The sequence below is a fragment of the Haliotis rufescens genome, unplaced genomic scaffold, assembly GCF_023055435.1.
Source record: "Haliotis rufescens isolate VD_foot unplaced genomic scaffold, xgHalRufe1.0.p SCAF_18, whole genome shotgun sequence".
Classification (NCBI taxonomy): Eukaryota; Metazoa; Mollusca; class Gastropoda; order Lepetellida; family Haliotidae; genus Haliotis; species Haliotis rufescens.
This window is the reverse complement of record NW_025963868.1, coordinates 19,429,288-19,450,939: the sequence shown is the minus strand read 5'-3', so window position 1 is coordinate 19,450,939 and position 21,652 is coordinate 19,429,288. Positions and strand designations below refer to the sequence as shown.

The following is a 21,652-nucleotide window of genomic DNA, read 5'->3' as shown; positions in this document are numbered from 1 at the left end:
CAATCAGTTTTCATATTTTTAATTAAACTATCCTGAGAAACATATGATTATAGCGGGCAGGCAGGTTTTGGTAAGGGCTGGCAAGTATTTCTGCTAGCCAGTCCTGTGGTCTGGCTGAAATTTTTGGGAGTGTCATACCCTGGTTGGTGGTGGGGAAATTAAAGGAAACATTATTCAGGAGCTCTTAACTGTTTGGACAATATTTTAAAAGAGTTCAATTTAACTATAAACCCCCACAGTATAGACTTTCTTGGTCAAACTCCTTTCACGGTATTTACTTTCGAAACAAGAATATTATATGAACAGGGTGTTATATACTACCTAGTATGCACTAGACAAATAATGTAACATGTGAATAAGTATAAGATATGTGAATAAGTACTATAATAAGACACAAAAATGTTATCAATGCTTTGGGAAAAGCCTGTGTAAGTCTATGTCTCCTGACCCCGGGTTCTATCAGATAAGGGACAGTCTCGCCACAACACAGCTGTTGCTGAAAGGGGATATAAACAATAACACAGAGATGTGGGTCAGCTCACTGGCACTTTTTACTGGCACATGTGCCGATCAGTGGCATGAGCCTTCCCCATATGCTCTAAGCATATGGTCTCGTCATCAGCTATTGTGTAATCTTGTTGAGACAACGTTTGGCGACAGATCGTATTTGTTTCTTGATATTGGCAAGTAGCATTGATCTGTAGCCTATAGGTGGTGGGAATAGTTACACCCAATACAGACAAACTCATATTGACGACAATGCCGATACCGGCGATAGGGTCGTAACAGGGTGGGACAGGATGAATAGGCCTGCTGACGAAGCATGCGGGTCACCAGGCGTGACAAAAATCTCTTAGAATATTACATTTCCGCTTCTAAAAACGTAATAATGAGCATATAGGTAATTTAGGTATACACACATCAAAGTGTTATTCTTACCACGTTGTGTCACTGGTAGGCCTAATTGTGAAGATGTCGAGTCGGGGTCGGGTGACAAATTAGGTGATGTGGGTCTTCTCTTGTTTCCACTTGATTTTCATCGTTTCCATACCGCGAAGCTTTCTCGTTTTGGTTCAAAGTCGTATGGTTTTGCGAATTCTTGAAGGGTCAAGGGAACTTCTTCGGACCAGGCAAGGTATCGGATGCCATGTTGTCTCAACATAAACTGGTTCTTGATATCTTTTGCGTTGTGACAAGACAGGGACCCAGTTAAATTGGCACCAATTATAATCTAAGGGGGATAACTCAGGCCTGTTTAGCTCGGAAAACGAAGGCCTCATAACGGCATGACATTTTCACACTTATTGTGAGCTCGCTACATTGACTGTGAGAAAAATGAGTGTATATTTTCAAACACTGACACTAACTAATTCTAAAATTCCGTTTTGTTTAAAATAAGAAAGAAAGTGATTTTTGCGTGTAAACTTCCCCTTTAAAGGGCAAGTTCACAAGGAAATGAACCTATTTTTCGTGTACTTTTTGCACATTAAAAGTGTTAACCTAGAAGTGTCATAGACAAAAATATAAAAATATCACAATTAATTAACATATGTTTTGCATTAAAACGATTTATGTTTTTCACATTTACCAAGTGTTCTATTTCCAGAACAAAAACACCATGGCTTATGCCCCTTGCAATATGACGTCATTGGTGCCAATTGATAAACATTATGACGTCATCATGCTTTGTTAGAGCCGCTTCACGTGGTGTAGGTACAGGTGTGTGATTCTAGCGTCTCAGATGCCAGCCAGTCTAGTGTTATGCTGAGTCCCCACTGCGCCGGAGTGTGTCGTAGGCCATGTTGTTTTACCGCAAACTGGTACTTGATATCTTTTGCGTTGAGAATAGACAGGGACCCAGTTGAGTTGGCACCAATTACGTCATAATCTAAGGGGGATAACTCTGGCCTGTTTAGCTCTTAAAACGAAGGCCTCATAACAGCATAGCATTTTCACACTATTTTGAGCCTCCTACTTTAAGTGTGAAAAAAATCAGTTTATATTTTCAAACACAGATACTAACTAATTCTAAAATTGCGTTTTGTTTAGAAAAAGAAAGAAAGTGATTTTTGCGTGTACACTTCCCCTTTAAGTTCACTAAAGGGCATTATATCATCTTCATTGCAGAGATCTTAAATAGTGTAAATTCCCTTCAAAAACCAATTTCTTATAATGAAATCGGGTTTTTAAACTGATGGTTACACCAAAGAGGTTGTGATAGTACTTCTTCAATGTTTGTGGAAGTAGTTTTGTGTCTTCTATACAGTGTTCCCCAAGCAGACAAAACATCCCTCCAGTGAGGGTTAGCTAAGTGCATACAGTTTTCAATATTGGCCCCAAGTAGGAATATGTTTTTGAGTGGAAAGATGCTAGGGTTATTACAGTTTTTATTTTGGAGATGTTTTTGAGAACTGACAGTTTTAGAGCAATTATAAAAGACTTTACCTCTATCATTCTCAGTCCGCCTTCATCATATTTTCTAATTAAAGATGTTCGTTTTATTTTGTCCCTTTTGCCATTCCATATGAATCTGTACAATATTTTGTTAAGTTCATCAATAAATTCACTTGGAGGGTTTGGAAGAGAAGAGAATATATGTACTAAGGTTGATAGGGCCAAGGTTTTGACAACAGTAATTTTACCTATCAATGTTAAATTTCTTTTCCTCCAATTCCCTAAAATTTGGTTAATAATTTCAATTCTCTTCTTTGTATTGATTACCCACAGATTGTTTAAGTTCGAGTTAAGCTTTATTCCCAATATTTCAAAGTCCCCACTGTGCCAGTCTAGTTTCAGATCCAGACATAATTTGATGTCACAGCCTGTCATTGAGCCTATCCATATTGCTTTTGTTTTATCAATATTTTTTTTTTTTAATCCTGACATTTTATAAAAATCAATTAGGGTGTCAACCGCTGTACTTAAACTTTCGTCAGTCTCATCTAGAAATATCATCAGTATCATCAGCATATTGTCCAAGTTTATGTTCCACATTATTCAGTTTGATACCTTTTATTGCATTATTATTATGAATCATTATTCCCAACGTTTCTGCAACAAGCAGGAATAGATATGGAGACAATGGGTCTCCTTGTCTACATCCCCTTTCGATACAGAAGAATGTAGATAAGTGTCCATTTTGTATGATGCAAGATGAAGCATTATTTATAAGTATGTATATCCATGTTCTTATATTAGGTCCAAAGCCAAACTTTTCCAGTGTCAGCATGGTAAATTGTTTTGAAACAGTATCAAAAGCTTTTTCAAAGTCTATAAGTAATAGTAAATCAGGCATATTTTGTAATTTTGTCTCAAATAAGATATCATATAGTAGTCGTATGTTTTCGTTAATACATTTTCCAGGGATAAAGCCAGTTTGGTTTTCATGTATAAGAGTATTAAGTGTTGTTTAAATTCTGTTTGCTAAACATGTACTCAAAATTTTATATAGTAAATTTAAGAGAGAAATTCGTCACCAGTTTTTGAGTAGTTGTTTATTTTTAGTGCCTTTGGGTATACAAGTAATGACACCTCTATTCATTGTTAGACTTACAGTGTTATTTCTAAATGTTTCTATAATATATCTGTATACCCATATTCCAAGATCTTTCCAGAAAAATTGGTAAGTTTTCATAGATTTTACGGCCTTTGTTTTTTCTTTCATGTTAATCATATCTTCTAAATAATCAAACTGTGATTTACTAAGTTTTGGTGTGTTAAGTTTGTGTAATAAATTTTTGGTTTCATTCGTTATTTATCCACTTGAGGAGTATAGTTTCTCATAAAAATTTCTTTGTTCAGTTAAGATGGATTGTCCATCGGTTATTAACTCCCCTTTTTCATTTATAATACTTTTAATTAGTTTACTGGTATAATTCCTGTTTTCAAGATGACAAAACTATTTTGATGGTTTTTCTCCTTCCTCGTACCACTGGATTCTATTTCTTATTTTTATTCCCCTTGATTCTTCTTCTTTTAATTTTTCAAAAAGTACTTTATAATTAGACAGGTCTGACAGCTTTGATTCACTTATTCTCTGAAAATTTCCCCTAATTTCCTCTTCTAATTGCTTTATTTTTCCTCTAAGTTTTTACTTTCTTCATTTTGGGTTTTCTTTAAATAAGTGGAAAAAGATATTGATTTGCCTCTCACGTTCATCAAAAATGTTTCTAAAAAAGAGTATCACTGATTTCTTATTTAAGTTTAAATCTTTAGTTTTTCTTGCTTCATCTTTGGAATATTTACTGCTTGAATATTCTAGCTTTGTTTCTTCTAGTGTGTCTTTCACTAATTAGATATATTTAAGGATTGACAGTGTATTTTTTTCGGTTCATTGAGGTATGAATCGAAAAACCGATGTGCAAATTTTGCCCATCGGTTTTTCGATTCATACCTCAATGAACCGAAAAAAATATACAGTCAATGCTTATAATTAAATTCGACAACGTAAAACATGTTTTATCTATAATAGTTTAATCCAAAACAGTTGCATATATCAAAACAGACAAAAATGACGACATTGATTAACGTTCCAGGTGTAGTGGCGTGACATGAATCAAGTGATAACTTGACGCCTACACAGTCAGTAGCCAATCAACGGAGAGTGGGATTAAAACAATGTTCATTGGACCTGTCAATTAAGGCAAGAGGCGAAAAGAACTGCAACAGTCAGACTGTAACGAACCGTAAGAAATATGTCCGAGAGAAGGCGGCTGTTTCAAATAACATGGTCATTTACTGCGTGATTCAAACATTACTTCCCTGATTACGGTAAACACGGTTGGAGAAATGCTAGTTAAAAATGAAACCCGAAGACATGAAAGTTGAACCGAGGCGAGCAGGAAAAAAACAGGCGACCGAGCCTGCACGTTTGCTGTTTCATTCATTCTCGGCCTTCGGTTTCAAAGGGTAGTTTGGACAATGAATATGCATGAAAGTCGCTAAATGTCCTGTGCATGAGGATACACGTGAGCAGAAAGGGAATTCCCTCGACTGTAATATTGGGATTCCCCGACATTCCGCAGTAATAAAAGTAGTTCGCCGCGGTGGGCGTGGCTTAATTTTTTTACATAAATTGGGAAATGAATGCAATAACACGTGACCAATTCAACTAAACAGAATGCAGGAATTTCCATGAACACAATGAAAGTTTAATTATTCATTGTTAAACAGTAAAGATGTACTAGTATTCAACTTCCAGTAGCCCCTACCTCTTTCTTTGCTAAGTGTATTTGAAAAAGTAAAAGTTATTGCTGAGTGATCAGATTTGTATCCTGGTATAATTGTAGAGTCAATAGTTATATTTGCAATGCCTTGTGAGACCAAAAAGAAGTCAAGTCTAGCTTGTTGTTTAGGCTTTTTCTTCCACCATGTGTATTTCTTTGCATCTAGATTTTTTTCTCTCCTAATATCAATTAGATCAAAGCTTTCTTTTTTTTCAAGTACTTAGTTTCTTGCTTTGGAATTGTTGATATGTTTATAATTTTCCAAATCGGCATCTGGATTTAGAACCAAGTTCCAATCTCCGCATATAACCATTGATTCGTTTTCAAATTCGTCAATATTATTGAACGAAGTATTGTAAAAAGCAGGTTCATCTTGATTTGGCCTATAAATATTAGTCAAAGTTAACCTTATGCCCTCTATTGTGATATCTGCTATTATATAGTTTCCAATAATATCTTGTTTAAATCTATGGATTTTTATTTCTAAAGTATTACAAAACAAAATGGCAACTCCTCTTGCATCATTATCATCATTGTATGTCACTATTATATATTAAATGATATGACCACACTTGCTTGAATAAACCCTAAGGACCTTACAGCTCACACCTCACCAAAAAAACTGAATCTATTCAATTTACCCGTAAAGTAAACCCTAGTCGCAAACCTAACTTATACATGAATGGTACAGAAATGTTGTCCTCTGGTTAACTGTTTAAGGAGTTATAAACATCGTCTATCCCGAACTACCTTAGAAACTATGCACAAATCATTTGTTTTACCAATATATGATTATTGTTGTTATATTTGGGACAACTGTACTTATCAACAACCTAACGTATTGGAAAAAATACACAGGTTCTATTTGCATCTCACATGATCAAATGTTTTAGGTGACATCTCATTGTATGTTGTAGGTTTTCATTGATCAATATCTGTGTTGCCTTGTCGCAACCGCGTTAAAATATAAATCAATGCCACAATGTTACATATATACTCTATTGTCATAGTGTTATTCTTGCACTTTCCCATTATTGGTAATGGGATGTCCTGAGATCTTTGTTTAGCGGAAGCGGGAACTAAGACATGATTTGAATAAGATTGAATTACTGTAGTCAGCTTGAAGAACTGAAATCAATTACAAGCCAATCTCTTTATTTTCAGACGCCAACACCAAAACCAACTGTGAGTAGGATAGTAAATACGACAGGTTCTATTTACATCTCACATGATTAATATGTTTTAGGTGACATCTCATTGTATGTTGTAGGTTTTCATATATCAATATATGTGTTGCCTTTTCGCAACCGCGTTAAAATATAAATCGAGCCACAATGTTACATATATACTCTACTGTCATAGTGTCGTTCTCGCACTTTCCCATTATTGGTAATGGGATGTCCTGAGATCTTTGTGTAGTGGAAGCGGGAACTAAGATGTGATTTGAATAAGATTGAATTACTGTAGTCAGCACGAAGAACTGAAATCAATTACAACCCAATATCTTTATTTTTAGACGCCGACACCAAAACCAACTGTGAGTAGAATAGTAAATACGACAGGTTCTATTTGCATCTCACATGATCAAATGTTTTAGGTGACATCTCATTGTATGTTGTAGGTTTTCATTGATCAATATCTGTGTTCCCTTGTCGCAACCGTGTTAAAATATAAATCAATGCCACAATGTTACACATAAACTCTATTGTCATAGTATCGTTCTCGCACTTTCCCATTATTGGTAATGGGATGTCCTGAGATCTTTGTGTAATGGAAGCGGGAACTAAGATGTGATTTGAATAAGATTGAATTACTGTAGTCAGCACGAAGAACTGAAATCAATTACAACCCAATCTCTTTATTTTCAGACGCCAACACCAAAACCAACTGTGAGTAGAATAGTAAATACGACAGGTTCTATTTGCAGCTCACATGATCAAATGTTTTAGGTGACATCTCATTGTATGTTGTAGGTTTTCATTGATCAATTCATGTTTTGCCTTGTCGCAACCGCATTAAAATATAAATCAATGCCACAATGTTACATAGTGTCGTTCTTGGACTTTCCCATTATTGGTAATGGGATGTCCTGAGATCTTTGTTTAGCGGAAGCGGGAACTAAGATGTGATTTGAATAAGATTGAATTACTGTAGTCAGCACGAAGAACTGAAATCAATTACAACCCAATCTCTTTATTTTCAGACGCCGACACCAAAACCAACTGTGAGTAGAATAGTAAATACGACAGGTTCTATTTGCATCTCACATGATCAAATGTTTTAGGTGACATCTCATTGTATGTTGTAGGTTTTCATATATCAACATATGTGTTGCCTTGTCGCAACCGCGTTAAAATATAAATCAATGCGATAATGTTACATATATATATAGAGAATCTCACCCGAGTGCCTTTTGATATCAAATATATCAACACGAGTTGCTAAAAGTGGAAAAATTTCGAGGCTTGCCGAGGATTTTTGCCACTTTTATCAACGAGTGTTGATATATTTGATATCAAAAGACACGAGGGTGAGATTTTATTTATCATCCAACATCATTCTTCCAACTTTTTCAATTTGTAGACAGTAATTAGCAGGATCTTCAGTGTAAAAAGTACTGCTATCAGCTTCAGTAGCAGAGCCATTAGTGATGTCATTTGATTGTGACGTCATGGTAACCAGTGACGTCACAATGGTCTGCAAAGCATTGTGATGTAATTTCATTGCAGCGATTCTACAGTGTAGAAATCGCTTGATCTATTCCAAGCGATATCTCCTGTGGGAGCCAGTTTTGGATGATAAACTCTATTGTCATAGTATCATTCTCGCACTTTCCCATTATTGGTAATGGGATGTCCTGAGATCTTTGTTTAGCGGAAGCGGGAACTAAGACATGATTTGAATAAGATTGAATTACTGTAGTCAGCAAGAAGAACTGAAATCAATTACAACCCAATCTCTTTATTTTCAGACGCCGACACCAAAACCAACTGTGAGTAGAATAGTAAATACGCATGGTTCTATTTGCATCTCACATGATCAAATGTTTTAGGTGACATCTCATTGTATGTTGTAGGTTTTCATATATCAATACATGTTTTGCCTTTTCGCAATGGCATTAAAATATAAATCAATGTGACAATGTTACATAGTGTCGTTCTTGCACTTTCCCATTATTGGTAATGGGATGTCCTGAGATCTTTGTTTAGCGGAAGCGGGAACTAAGATGTGATTTGAATAAGATTGAATTACTGTAGTCAGCAAGAAGAACTGAAATCAATTACAACCAAATATCTTTATTTTTAGACGCCGACACCAAAACCAACTGTGAGTAGAATAGTAAATACGACAGGTTCTATTTGCATCTCACATGATCAAATGTTTTAGGTGACATCTCATTGTATGTTGTAGGTTTTCATATATCAACATATGTGTTGCCTTGTCGCATCGCGTTAAAATATAAATCAATGCGATAATGTTACATATATATATATAGAGAATCTCACCCGAGTGCCTTTTGATATCAAATATATCAACACGAGTTGCTAAAAGTGGAAAAATTCCAAGGCTTGCCGAGGATTTTTGCCACTTTTATCAACGAGTGTTGATATATTTGATATCAAAAGACACGAGGGTGAGACTTTATTTATCATCCAACATCATTCTTCCAACTTTTTCAATTTGTAGACAGTAATTAGCAGGGTCTTCAGTGTAAAAAGTACTGCTTTCAGCTTCAGTAGCAGAGCCATTAGTGATGTCATTTGATTGTGATGTCATGGTAACCAGTGACGTCACAATGGTCTGCAAAGCATTGTGATGTAATTTCATTGCAGCGATTCTACAGTGTAGATATCGCTTGATCTATTCCAAGCAATATCTCCTGTGGGAGCCAGTTTTGGATGATAAACTCTATTGTCATAGTATCGTTCTCTCACTTTCCCATTATTGGTAATGGTATGTCTTGAGATCTTTGTTTAGCGGAAGCAGGAACTAAGATGTGATTTGAATAAGATTGAATTACTGTAGTCAGCACGAAGAACTGAAATCAATTACAACCAAATTTCTTTATTTTTAGACGCCGACACCAAAACCAACTGTGAGTAGAATAGTAAATACGACAGGTTCTATTTGCATCTCACATGATCAAATGTTTTAGGTGACATCTCATTGTATGTTGTAGGTTTTCATTGATCAACATATGTGTTGCCTTGTCGCAACCGCGTTAAAATATAAATCAATGCGATAATGTTACATATATATATATATATAGAGAATCTCACCCGAGTGCCTTTTGATATCAAATATATCAACACGAGTTGCTAAAAGTGGAAAAATTTCGAGGCTTGCCGAGGATTTTTGCCACTTTTATCAACGAGTGTTGATATATTTGATATCAAAAGACACGAGGGTGAGATTTTATTTATCATCCAACCTCATTCTTCCAACTTTTTCAATTTGTAGACAGTAATTAGCAGGGTCTTCAGTGTAAAAAGTACTGCTATCAGCTTCAGTAGCAGAGCCATTAGTGATGTCATTTGATTGTGACGTCATGGTAACCAGTGACGTCACAATGGTCTGCAAAGCATTGTGATGTAATTTCATTGCAGCGATTCTACAGTGTAGATATCGCTTGATCTATTCCAAGCAATATCTCCTGTGGGAGCCAGTTTTGGATGATAAACTCTATTGTCATAGTATCGTTCTCTCACTTTCCCATTATTGGTAATGGTATGTCTTGAGATCTTTGTTTAGCGGAAGCAGGAACTAAGATGTGATTTGAATAAGATTGAATTACTGTAGTCAGCACGAAGAACTGAAATCAATTACAACCAAATTTCTTTATTTTTAGACGCCGACACCAAAACCAACTGTGAGTAGAATAGTAAATACGACAGGTTCTATTTGCATCTCACATGATCAAATGTTTTAGGTGACATCTCATTGTATGTTGTAGGTTTTCATTGATCAACATATGTGTTGCCTTGTCGCAACCGCGTTAAAATATAAATCAATGCGATAATGTTACATATATATATATATATAGAGAATCTCACCCGAGTGCCTTTTGATATCAAATATATCAACACGAGTTGCTAAAAGTGGAAAAATTTCGAGGCTTGCCGAGGATTTTTGCCACTTTTATCAACGAGTGTTGATATATTTGATATCAAAAGACACGAGGGTGAGATTTTATTTATCATCCAACCTCATTCTTCCAACTTTTTCAATTTGTAGACAGTAATTAGCAGGGTCTTCAGTGTAAAAAGTACTGCTATCAGCTTCAGTAGCAGAGCCATTAGTGATGTCATTTGATTGTGACGTCATGGTAACCAGTGACGTCACAATGGTCTGCAAAGCATTGTGATGTAATTTCATTGCAGCGATAGCTACAGTGTAGATATCGCTTGATCTATTCCAAGCGATATCTCCTGTGGGAGCCAGTTTTGGATGATAAACTCTATTGTCATAGTGTCGTTCTCGCACTTTCCCATTATTGGTAATGGGATGTCCTGAGATCTTTGTTTAGCGGAAGCGGGAACTAAGACATGATTTGAATAAGATTGAATTACTGTAGTCAGCAAGAAGAACTGAAATCAATTACAACCCAATCTCTTTATTTTCAGACGCCGACACCAAAACCAACTGTGAGTAGAATAGTAAATACGACAAGTTCTATTTGCATCTCACATGATCAAATGTTTTAGGTGACATCTCATTGTATGTTGTAGGTTTTCATATATCAACATATGTGTTGCCTTGTCACAACCGCGTTAAAATATAAATCAATGCGATAATGTTACATATATATATAGAGAGAATCTCACCCGAGTGCCTTTTGATATCAAATATATCAACACGAGTTGCTAAAAGTGGAAAAATTCCGAGGGTTGCCGAGGATTTTTGCCACTTTTATCAACGAGTGTTGATATGTTTGATATTAAAAGACACGAGGGTGAGATTTTATTGATCATCCAACTTCATTCTTCCAACTTTTTCAATTTGTAGACAGTAATTAGCAGGATCTTCAGTGTAAAAAGTACTGCTATCAGCTTCAGTAGCAGAGCCAATAGTGATGTCATTTGATTGTGATGTCATGGTAACCAGTGACGTCACAATGGTCTGCAAAGCATTGTGATGTAATTTCATTGCAGCGATATAATCCAAGCGATATCTCCTGTGGGAGCCAGTTTTGGATGATAAACTCTATTGTCATAGTATCGTACTCTCACTTTCCCATTATTGGTAATGGTATGTCTTGAGATCTTTGTTTAGCGGAAGCAGGAACTAAGATGTGATTTGAATAAGATTGAATTACTGTAGTCAGCACGAAGAACTGAAATCAATTACAACCAAATTTCTTTATTTTTAGACGCCGACACCAAAACCAACTGTGAGTAGAATAGTAAATACGACAGGTTCTATTTGCATCTCACATGATCAAATGTTTTAGGTGACATCTCATTGTATGTTGTAGGTTTTCATTGATCAACATATGTGTTGCCTTGTCGCAACCGCGTTAAAATATAAATCAATGCGATAATGTTACATATATATATATATATAGAGAATCTCACCCGAGTGCCTTTTGATATCAAATATATCAACACGAGTTGCTAAAAGTGGAAAAATTTCGAGGCTTGCCGAGGATTTTTGCCACTTTTATCAACGAGTGTTGATATATTTGATATCAAAAGACACGAGGGTGAGATTTTATTTATCATCCAACATCATTCTTCCAACTTTTTCAATTTGTAGACAGTAATTAGCAGGGTCTTCAGTGTAAAAAGTACTGCTTTCAGCTTCAGTAGCAGAGCCATTAGTGATGTCATTTGATTGTGATGTCATGGTAACCAGTGACGTCACAATGGTCTGCAAAGCATTGTGATGTAATTTCATTGCAGCGATTCTACAGTGTAGATATCGCTTGATCTATTCCAAGCAATATCTCCTGTGGGAGCCAGTTTTGGATGATAAACTCTATTGTCATAGTATCGTTCTCTCACTTTCCCATTATTGGTAATGGTATGTCTTGAGATCTTTGTTTAGCGGAAGCAGGAACTAAGATGTGATTTGAATAAGATTGAATTACTGTAGTCAGCACGAAGAACTGAAATCAATTACAACCAAATTTCTTTATTTTTAGACGCCGACACCAAAACCAACTGTGAGTAGAATAGTAAATACGACAGGTTCTATTTGCATCTCACATGATCAAATGTTTTAGGTGACATCTCATTGTATGTTGTAGGTTTTCATTGATCAACATATGTGTTGCCTTGTCGCAACCGCGTTAAAATATAAATCAATGCGATAATGTTACATATATATATATATATAGAGAATCTCACCCGAGTGCCTTTTGATATCAAATATATCAACACGAGTTGCTAAAAGTGGAAAAATTTCGAGGCTTGCCGAGGATTTTTGCCACTTTTATCAACGAGTGTTGATATATTTGATATCAAAAGACACGAGGGTGAGATTTTATTTATCATCCAACCTCATTCTTCCAACTTTTTCAATTTGTAGACAGTAATTAGCAGGGTCTTCAGTGTAAAAAGTACTGCTATCAGCTTCAGTAGCAGAGCCATTAGTGATGTCATTTGATTGTGACGTCATGGTAACCAGTGACGTCACAATGGTCTGCAAAGCATTGTGATGTAATTTCATTGCAGCGATTCTACAGTGTAGATATCGCTTGATCTATTCCAAGCAATATCTCCTGTGGGAGCCAGTTTTGGATGATAAACTCTATTGTCATAGTATCGTTCTCTCACTTTCCCATTATTGGTAATGGTATGTCTTGAGATCTTTGTTTAGCGGAAGCAGGAACTAAGATGTGATTTGAATAAGATTGAATTACTGTAGTCAGCACGAAGAACTGAAATCAATTACAACCAAATTTCTTTATTTTTAGACGCCGACACCAAAACCAACTGTGAGTAGAATAGTAAATACGACAGGTTCTATTTGCATCTCACATGATCAAATGTTTTAGGTGACATCTCATTGTATGTTGTAGGTTTTCATTGATCAACATATGTGTTGCCTTGTCGCAACCGCGTTAAAATATAAATCAATGCGATAATGTTACATATATATATATTTATAGAGAATCTCACCCGAGTGCCTTTTGATATCAAATATATCAACACGAGTTGCTAAAAGTGGAAAAATTTCGAGGCTTGCCGAGGATTTTTGCCACTTTTATCAACGAGTGTTGATATATTTGATATCAAAAGACACGAGGGTGAGATTTTATTTATCATCCAACCTCATTCTTCCAACTTTTTCAATTTGTAGACAGTAATTAGCAGGGTCTTCAGTGTAAAAAGTACTGCTATCAGCTTCAGTAGCAGAGCCATTAGTGATGTCATTTGATTGTGACGTCATGGTAACCAGTGACGTCACAATGGTCTGCAAAGCATTGTGATGTAATTTCATTGCAGCGATAGCTACAGTGTAGATATCGCTTGATCTATTCCAAGCGATATCTCCTGTGGGAGCCAGTTTTGGATGATAAACTCTATTGTCATAGTGTCGTTCTCGCACTTTCCCATTATTGGTAATGGGATGTCCTGAGATCTTTGTTTAGCGGAAGCGGGAACTAAGACATGATTTGAATCAGATTGAATTACTGTAGTCAGCAAGAAGAACTGAAATCAATTACAACCCAATCTCTTTATTTTCAGACGCCGACACCAAAACCAACTGTGAGTAGAATAGTAAATACGACAAGTTCTATTTGCATCTCACATGATCAAATGTTTTAGGTGACATCTCATTGTATGTTGTAGGTTTTCATATATCAACATATGTGTTGCCTTGTCACAACCGCGTTAAAATATAAATCAATGCGATAATGTTACATATATATATAGAGAGAATCTCACCCGAGTGCCTTTTGATATCAAATATATCAACACGAGTTGCTAAAAGTGGAAAAATTCCGAGGCTTGCCGAGGATTTTTGCCACTTTTATCAACGAGTGTTGATATGTTTGATATCAAAAGACACGAGGGTGAGATTTTATTGATCATCCAACTTCATTCTTCCAACTTTTTCAATTTGTAGACAGTAATTAGCAGGATCTTCAGTGTAAAAAGTACTGCTATCAGCTTCAGTAGCAGAGCCAATAGTGATGTCATTTGATTGTGATGTCATGGTAACCAGTGACGTCACAATGGTCTGCAAAGCATTGTGATGTAATTTCATTGCAGCGATATAATCCAAGCGATATCTCCTGTGGGAGCCAGTTTTGGATGATAAACTCTATTGTCATAGTATCGTACTCTCACTTTCCCATTATTGGTAATGGTATGTCTTGAGATCTTTGTTTAGCGGAAGCAGGAACTAAGATGTGATTTGAATAAGATTGAATTACTGTAGTCAGCACGAAGAACTGAAATCAATTACAACCAAATTTCTTTATTTTTAGACGCCGACACCAAAACCAACTGTGAGTAGAATAGTAAATACGACAGGTTCTATTTGCATCTCACATGATCAAATGTTTTAGGTGACATCTCATTGTATGTTGTAGGTTTTCATTGATCAACATATGTGTTGCCTTGTCACAACCTCGTTAAAATATAAATCAATGCGATAATGTTACATATATATATATAGAGAATCTCACCCGAGTGCCTTTTGATATCAAATATATCAACACGAGTTGCTAAAAGTGGAAAAATTTCGAGGCTTGCCGAGGATTTTTGCCACTTTTATCAACGAGTGTTGATATATTTGATATCAAAAGACACGAGGGTGAGATTTTATTTATCATCCAACCTCATTCTTCCAACTTTTTCAATTTGTAGACAGTAATTAGCAGGATCTTCAGTGTAAAAAGTACTGCTATCAGCTTCAGTAGCAGAGCCATTAGTGATGTCATTTGATTGTGACGTCATGGTAACCAGTGACGTCACAATGGTCTGCAAAGCATTGTGATGTAATTTCATTGCAGCGATAGCTACAGTGTAGATATCGCTTGATCTAATCCAAGCGATATCTCCTGTGGGAGCCAGTTTTGGATGATAAACTCTATTGTCATAGTGTCGTTCTCGCACTTTCCCATTATTGGTAATGGGATGTCTTGAGATCTTTGTTTAGCGGAAGCGGGAACTAAGATGTGATTTGAATAAGATTGAATTACTGTAGTCAGCACGAAGAACTGAAATCAATTACAACCAAATTTCTTTATTTTTAGACGCCGACACCAAAACCAACTGTGAGTAGAATAGTAAATACGACAGGTTCTATTTGCATCTCACATGATCAAATGTTTTAGGTGACATCTCATTGTATGTTGTAGGTTTTCATTGATCAACATATGTGTTGCCTTGTCACAACCTCGTTAAAATATAAATCAATGCCACAATGTTACATATATACTCTATTGTCATAGTGTTATTCTTGCACTTTCCCTTTATTGGTAATGGGATGTCCTGAGATCTTTGTTTAGCGGAAGCGGGAACTAAGACATGATTTGAATAAGATTGAATTACTGTAGTCAGCTTGAAGAACTGAAATCAATTACAAGCCAATCTCTTTATTTTCAGACGCCAACACCAAAACCAACTGTGAGTAGGATAGTAAATACGACAGGTTCTATTTACATCTCACATGATTAATATGTTTTAGGTGACATCTCATTGTATGTTGTAGGTTTTCATATATCAATATATGTGTTGCCTTTTCGCAACCGCGTTAAAATATAAATCGAGCTACAATGTTACATATATACTCTACTGTCATAGTGTCGTTCTCGCACTTTCCCATTATTGGTAATGGGATGTCCTGAGATCTTTGTGTAGTGGAAGCGGGAACTAAGATGTGATTTGAATAAGATTGAATTACTGTAGTCAGCACGAAGAACTGAAATCAATTACAACCGAATATCTTTATTTTTAGACGCCGACACCAAAACCAACTGTGAGTAGAATAGTAAATACGACAGGTTCTATTTGCAGCTCACATGATCAAATGTTTTAGGTGACATCTCATTGTATGTTGTAGGTTTTCATTGATCAATATCTGTGTTCCCTTGTCGCAACCGTGTTAAAATATAAATCAATGCCACAATGTTACACATCAACTCTATTGTCATAGTATCGTTCTCGCACTTTCCCATTATTGGTAATGGGATGTCCTGAGATCTTTGTTTAGCGGAAGCGGGAACTAAGATGTGATTTGAATAAGATTGAATTACTGTAGTCAGCACGAAGAACTGAAATCAATTACAACCCAATCTCTTTATTTTCAGACGCCGACACCAAAACCAACTGTGAGTAGAATAGTAAATACGACAGGTTCTATTTGCATCTCACATGATCAAATGTTTTAGGTGACATCTCATTGTATGTTGTAGGTTTTCATATATCAACATATGTGTTGCCTTGTCGCAACCGCGTTAAAATATAAATCAATGCGATAATGTTACATATATATATAGAGAATCTCACCCGAGTGCCTTTTGATATCAAATATATCAACACGAGTTGATAAAAGTGGAAAAATTTCGAGGCTTGCCGAGGATTTTTGCCACTTTTATCAACAAGTGTTGATATATTTGATATCAAAAGACACGAGGGTGAGATTTTATTTATCATCCAACATCATTCTTCCAACTTTTTCAATTTGTAGACAGTAATTAGCAGGATCTTCAGTGTAAAAAGTACTGCTATCAGCTTCAGTAGCAGAGCCATTAGTGATGTCATTTGATTGTGACGTCATGGTAACCAGTGACGTCACAATGGTCTGCAAAGCATTGTGATGTAATTTCATTGCAGCGATTCTACAGTGTAGAAATCGCTTGATCTATTCCAAGCGATATCTCCTGTGGGAGCCAGTTTTGGATGATAAACTCTATTGTCATAGTATCATTCTCGCACTTTCCCATTATTGGTAATGGGATGTCCTGAGATCTTTGTTTAGCGGAAGCGGGAACTAAGACATGATTTGAATAAGATTGAATTACTGTAGTCAGCAAGAAGAACTGAAATCAATTACAACCCAATCTCTTTATTTTCAGACGCCGACACCAAAACCAACTGTGAGTAGAATAGTAAATACGCATGGTTCTATTTGCATCTCACATGATCAAATGTTTTAGGTGACATCTCATTGTATGTTGTAGGTTTTCATATATCAATACATGTTTTGCCTTTTCGCAATGGCATTAAAATATAAATCAATGTGACAATGTTAAATAGTGTCGTTCTTGCACTTTCCCATTATTGGTAATGGGATGTCCTGAGATCTTTGTTTAGCGGAAGCGGGAACTAAGATGTGATTTGAATAAGATTGAATTACTGTAGTCAGCAAGAAGAACTGAAATCAATTACAACCAAATATCTTTATTTTTAGACGCCGACACCAAAACCAACTGTGAGTAGAATAGTAAATACGACAGGTTCTATTTGCATCTCACATGATCAAATGTTTTAGGTGACATCTCATTGTATGTTGTAGGTTTTCATATATCAACATATGTGTTGCCTTGTCGCATCGCGTTAAAATATAAATCAATGCGATAATGTTACATATATATATATAGAGAATCTCACCCGAGTGCCTTTTGATATCAAATATATCAACACGAGTTGCTAAAAGTGGAAAAATTCCGAGGCTTGCCGAGGATTTTTGCCACTTTTATCAACGAGTGTTGATATATTTGATATCAAAAGACACGAGGGTGAGACTTTATTTATCATCCAACATCATTCTTCCAACTTTTTCAATTTGTAGACAGTAATTAGCAGGGTCTTCAGTGTAAAAAGTACTGCTTTCAGCTTCAGTAGCAGAGCCATTAGTGATGTCATTTGATTGTGATGTCATGGTAACCAGTGACGTCACAATGGTCTGCAAAGCATTGTGATGTAATTTCATTGCAGCGATTCTACAGTGTAGATATCGCTTGATCTATTCCAAGCAATATCTCCTGTGGGAGCCAGTTTTGGATGATAAACTCTATTGTCATAGTATCGTTCTCTCACTTTCCCATTATTGGTAATGGTATGTCTTGAGATCTTTGTTTAGCGGAAGCAGGAACTAAGATGTGATTTGAATAAGATTGAATTACTGTAGTCAGCACGAAGAACTGAAATCAATTACAACCAAATTTCTTTATTTTTAGACGCCGACACCAAAACCAACTGTGAGTAGAATAGTAAATACGACAGGTTCTATTTGCATCTCACATGATCAAATGTTTTAGGTGACATCTCATTGTATGTTGTAGGTTTTCATTGATCAACATATGTGTTGCCTTGTCGCAACCGCGTTAAAATATAAATCAATGCGATAATGTTACATATATATATATATATAGAGAATCTCACCCGAGTGCCTTTTGATATCAAATATATCAACACGAGTTGCTAAAAGTGGAAAAATTTCGAGGCTTGCCGAGGATTTTTGCCACTTTTATCAACGAGTGTTGATATATTTGATATCAAAAGACACGAGGGTGAGATTTTATTTATCATCCAACCTCATTCTTCCAACTTTTTCAATTTGTAGACAGTAATTAGCAGGGTCTTCAGTGTAAAAAGTACTGCTATCAGCTTCAGTAGCAGAGCCATTAGTGATGTCATTTGATTGTGACGTCATGGTAACCAGTGACGTCACAATGGTCTGCAAAGCATTGTGATGTAATTTCATTGCAGCGATTCTACAGTGTAGATATCGCTTGATCTATTCCAAGCAATATCTCCTGTGGGAGCCAGTTTTGGATGATAAACTCTATTGTCATAGTATCGTTCTCTCACTTTCCCATTATTGGTAATGGTATGTCTTGAGATCTTTGTTTAGCGGAAGCAGGAACTAAGATGTGATTTGAATAAGATTGAATTACTGTAGTCAGCACGAAGAACTGAAATCAATTACAACCAAATTTCTTTATTTTTAGACGCCGACACCAAAACCAACTGTGAGTAGAATAGTAAATACGACAGGTTCTATTTGCATCTCACATGATCAAATGTTTTAGGTGACATCTCATTGTATGTTGTAGGTTTTCATTGATCAACATATGTGTTGCCTTGTCGCAACCGCGTTCAAATATAAATCAATGCGATAATGTTACATATATATATATATATAGAGAATCTCACCCGAGTGCCTTTTGATATCAAATATATCAACACGAGTTGATAAAAGTGGAAAAATTTCGAGGCTTGCCGAGGATTTTTGCCACTTTTATCAACGAGTGTTGATATATTTGATATCAAAAGACACGAGGGTGAGATTTTATTTATCATCCAACCTCATTCTTCCAACTTTTTCAATTTGTAGACAGTAATTAGCAGGGTCTTCAGTGTAAAAAGTACTGCTATCAGCTTCAGTAGCAGAGCCATTAGTGATGTCATTTGATTGTGACGTCATGGTAACCAGTGACGTCACAATGGTCTGCAAAGCATTGTGATGTAATTTCATTGCAGCGATAGCTACAGTGTAGATATCGCTTGATCTATTCCAAGCGATATCTCCTGTGGGAGCCAGTTTTGGATGATAAACTCTATTGTCATAGTGTCGTTCTCGCACTTTCCCATTATTGGTAATGGGATGTCCTGAGATCTTTGTTTAGCGGAAGCGGGAACTAAGACATGATTTGAATAAGATTGAATTACTGTAGTCAGCAAGAAGAACTGAAATCAATTACAACCCAATCTCTTTATTTTCAGACGCCGACACCAAAACCAACTGTGAGTAGAATAGTAAATACGACAAGTTCTATTTGCATCTCACATGATCAAATGTTTTAGGTGACATCTCATTGTATGTTGTAGGTTTTCATATATCAACATATGTGTTGCCTTGTCACAACCGCGTTAAAATATAAATCAATGCGATAATGTTACATATATATATAGAGAGAATCTCACCCGAGTGCCTTTTGATATCAAATATATCAACACGAGTTGCTAAAAGTGGAAAAATTCCGAGGCTTGCCGAGGATTTTTGCCACTTTTATCAACGAGTGTTGATATGTTTGATATCAAAAGACACGAGGGTGAGATTTTATTGATCATCCAACTTCATTCTTCCAACTTTTTCAATTTGTAGACAGTAATTAGCAGGATCTTCAGTGTAAAAAGTACTGCTATCAGCTTCAGTAGCAGAGCCAATAGTGATGTCATTTGATTGTGATGTCATGGTAACCAGTGACGTCACAATGGTCTGCAAAGCATTGTGATGTAATTTCATTGCAGCGATATAATCCAAGCGATATCTCCTGTGGGAGCCAGTTTTGGATGATAAACTCTATTGTCATAGTATCGTACTCTCACTTTCCCATTATTGGTAATGGTATGTCTTGAGATCTTTGTTTAGCGGAAGCAGGAACTAAGATGTGATTTGAATAAGATTGAATTACTGTAGTCAGCACGAAGAACTGAAATCAATTACAACCAAATTTCTTTATTTTTAGACGCCGACACCAAAACCAACTGTGAGTAGAATAGTAAATACGACAGGTTCTATTTGCATCTCACATGATCAAATGTTTTAGGTGACATCTCATTGTATGTTGTAGGTTTTCATTGATCAACATATGTGTTGCCTTGTCACAACCTCGTTAAAATATAAATCAATGCGATAATGTTACATATATATATATAGAGAATCTCACCCGAGTGCCTTTTGATATCAAATATATCAACACGAGTTGCTAAAAGTGGAAAAATTTCGAGGCTTGCCGAGGATTTTTGCCACTTTTATCAACGAGTGTTGATATATTTGATATCAAAAGACACGAGGGTGAGATTTTATTTATCATCCAACCTCATTCTTCCAACTTTTTCAATTTGTAGACAGTAATTAGCAGGATCTTCAGTGTAAAAAGTACTGCTATCAGCTTCAGTAGCAGAGCCATTAGTGATGTCATTTGATTGTGACGTCATGGTAACCAGTGACGTCACAATGGTCTGCAAAGCATTGTGATGTAATTTCATTGCAGCGATAGCTACAGTGTAGATATCGCTTGATCTAATCCAAGCGATATCTCCTGTGGGAGCCAGTTTTGGATGATAAACTCTATTGTCATAGTGTCGTTCTCGCACTTTCCCATTATTGGTAATGGGATGTCTTGAGATCTTTGTTTAGCGGAAGCGGGAACTAAGATGTGATTTGAATAAGATTGAATTACTGTAGTCAGCATGAAGAACTGAAATCAATTACAACCCAATCTTTTTATTTTCAGACGCCGACACCAAAACCAACTGTGAGTAGAATAGTAAATACGACAGGTTCTATTTACATCTCACATGATCAAATGTTTTAGGTGACATCTCATTGTATGCTGTAGGTTTTCATATATCAATATATTTGTTGCCCTGTCGCAACAGCGTTAAAATATAAATCAATGCCACAATGTTACATATATACTCTATTGTCATAGTGTCGTTCTCGCACTTTCCCATTAT

At 36.0% G+C, this 21,652-nt stretch overlaps 1 protein-coding gene across 47 annotated transcripts in view; it reads left to right on the top strand.

Annotated features, from left to right (window-relative positions):
* Positions 1-21,652, top strand: part of LOC124125313 (zonadhesin-like) — a 345,476-nt gene that overhangs the window by 92,002 nt on the left and 231,822 nt on the right. For 41 of the 47 annotated variants that reach the window (XM_048398317.1, XM_048398346.1, XM_048398316.1 and 38 more), the window contains exons 3-27: positions 6,390-6,410; positions 6,742-6,762; positions 7,094-7,114; positions 7,429-7,449; positions 8,197-8,217; positions 8,532-8,552; positions 9,301-9,321; positions 10,075-10,095; positions 10,850-10,870; positions 11,596-11,616; positions 12,370-12,390; positions 13,144-13,164; positions 13,919-13,939; positions 14,665-14,685; positions 15,436-15,456; positions 15,788-15,808; positions 16,140-16,160; positions 16,492-16,512; positions 17,260-17,280; positions 17,595-17,615; positions 18,364-18,384; positions 19,138-19,158; positions 19,913-19,933; positions 20,659-20,679; positions 21,430-21,450. In XM_048398317.1, the coding sequence (XP_048254274.1) occupies positions 6,390-6,410; positions 6,742-6,762; positions 7,094-7,114; positions 7,429-7,449; positions 8,197-8,217; positions 8,532-8,552; positions 9,301-9,321; positions 10,075-10,095; positions 10,850-10,870; positions 11,596-11,616; positions 12,370-12,390; positions 13,144-13,164; positions 13,919-13,939; positions 14,665-14,685; positions 15,436-15,456; positions 15,788-15,808; positions 16,140-16,160; positions 16,492-16,512; positions 17,260-17,280; positions 17,595-17,615; positions 18,364-18,384; positions 19,138-19,158; positions 19,913-19,933; positions 20,659-20,679; positions 21,430-21,450 (525 nt within the window). The remainder of the gene's footprint in view (positions 1-6,389; positions 6,411-6,741; positions 6,763-7,093; positions 7,115-7,428; positions 7,450-8,196; positions 8,218-8,531; positions 8,553-9,300; positions 9,322-10,074; positions 10,096-10,849; positions 10,871-11,595; positions 11,617-12,369; positions 12,391-13,143; positions 13,165-13,918; positions 13,940-14,664; positions 14,686-15,435; positions 15,457-15,787; positions 15,809-16,139; positions 16,161-16,491; positions 16,513-17,259; positions 17,281-17,594; positions 17,616-18,363; positions 18,385-19,137; positions 19,159-19,912; positions 19,934-20,658; positions 20,680-21,429; positions 21,451-21,652) is intronic. The other 6 variants (XM_048398357.1, XM_048398353.1, XM_048398327.1 and 3 more) reach the window with 5 other exon arrangements.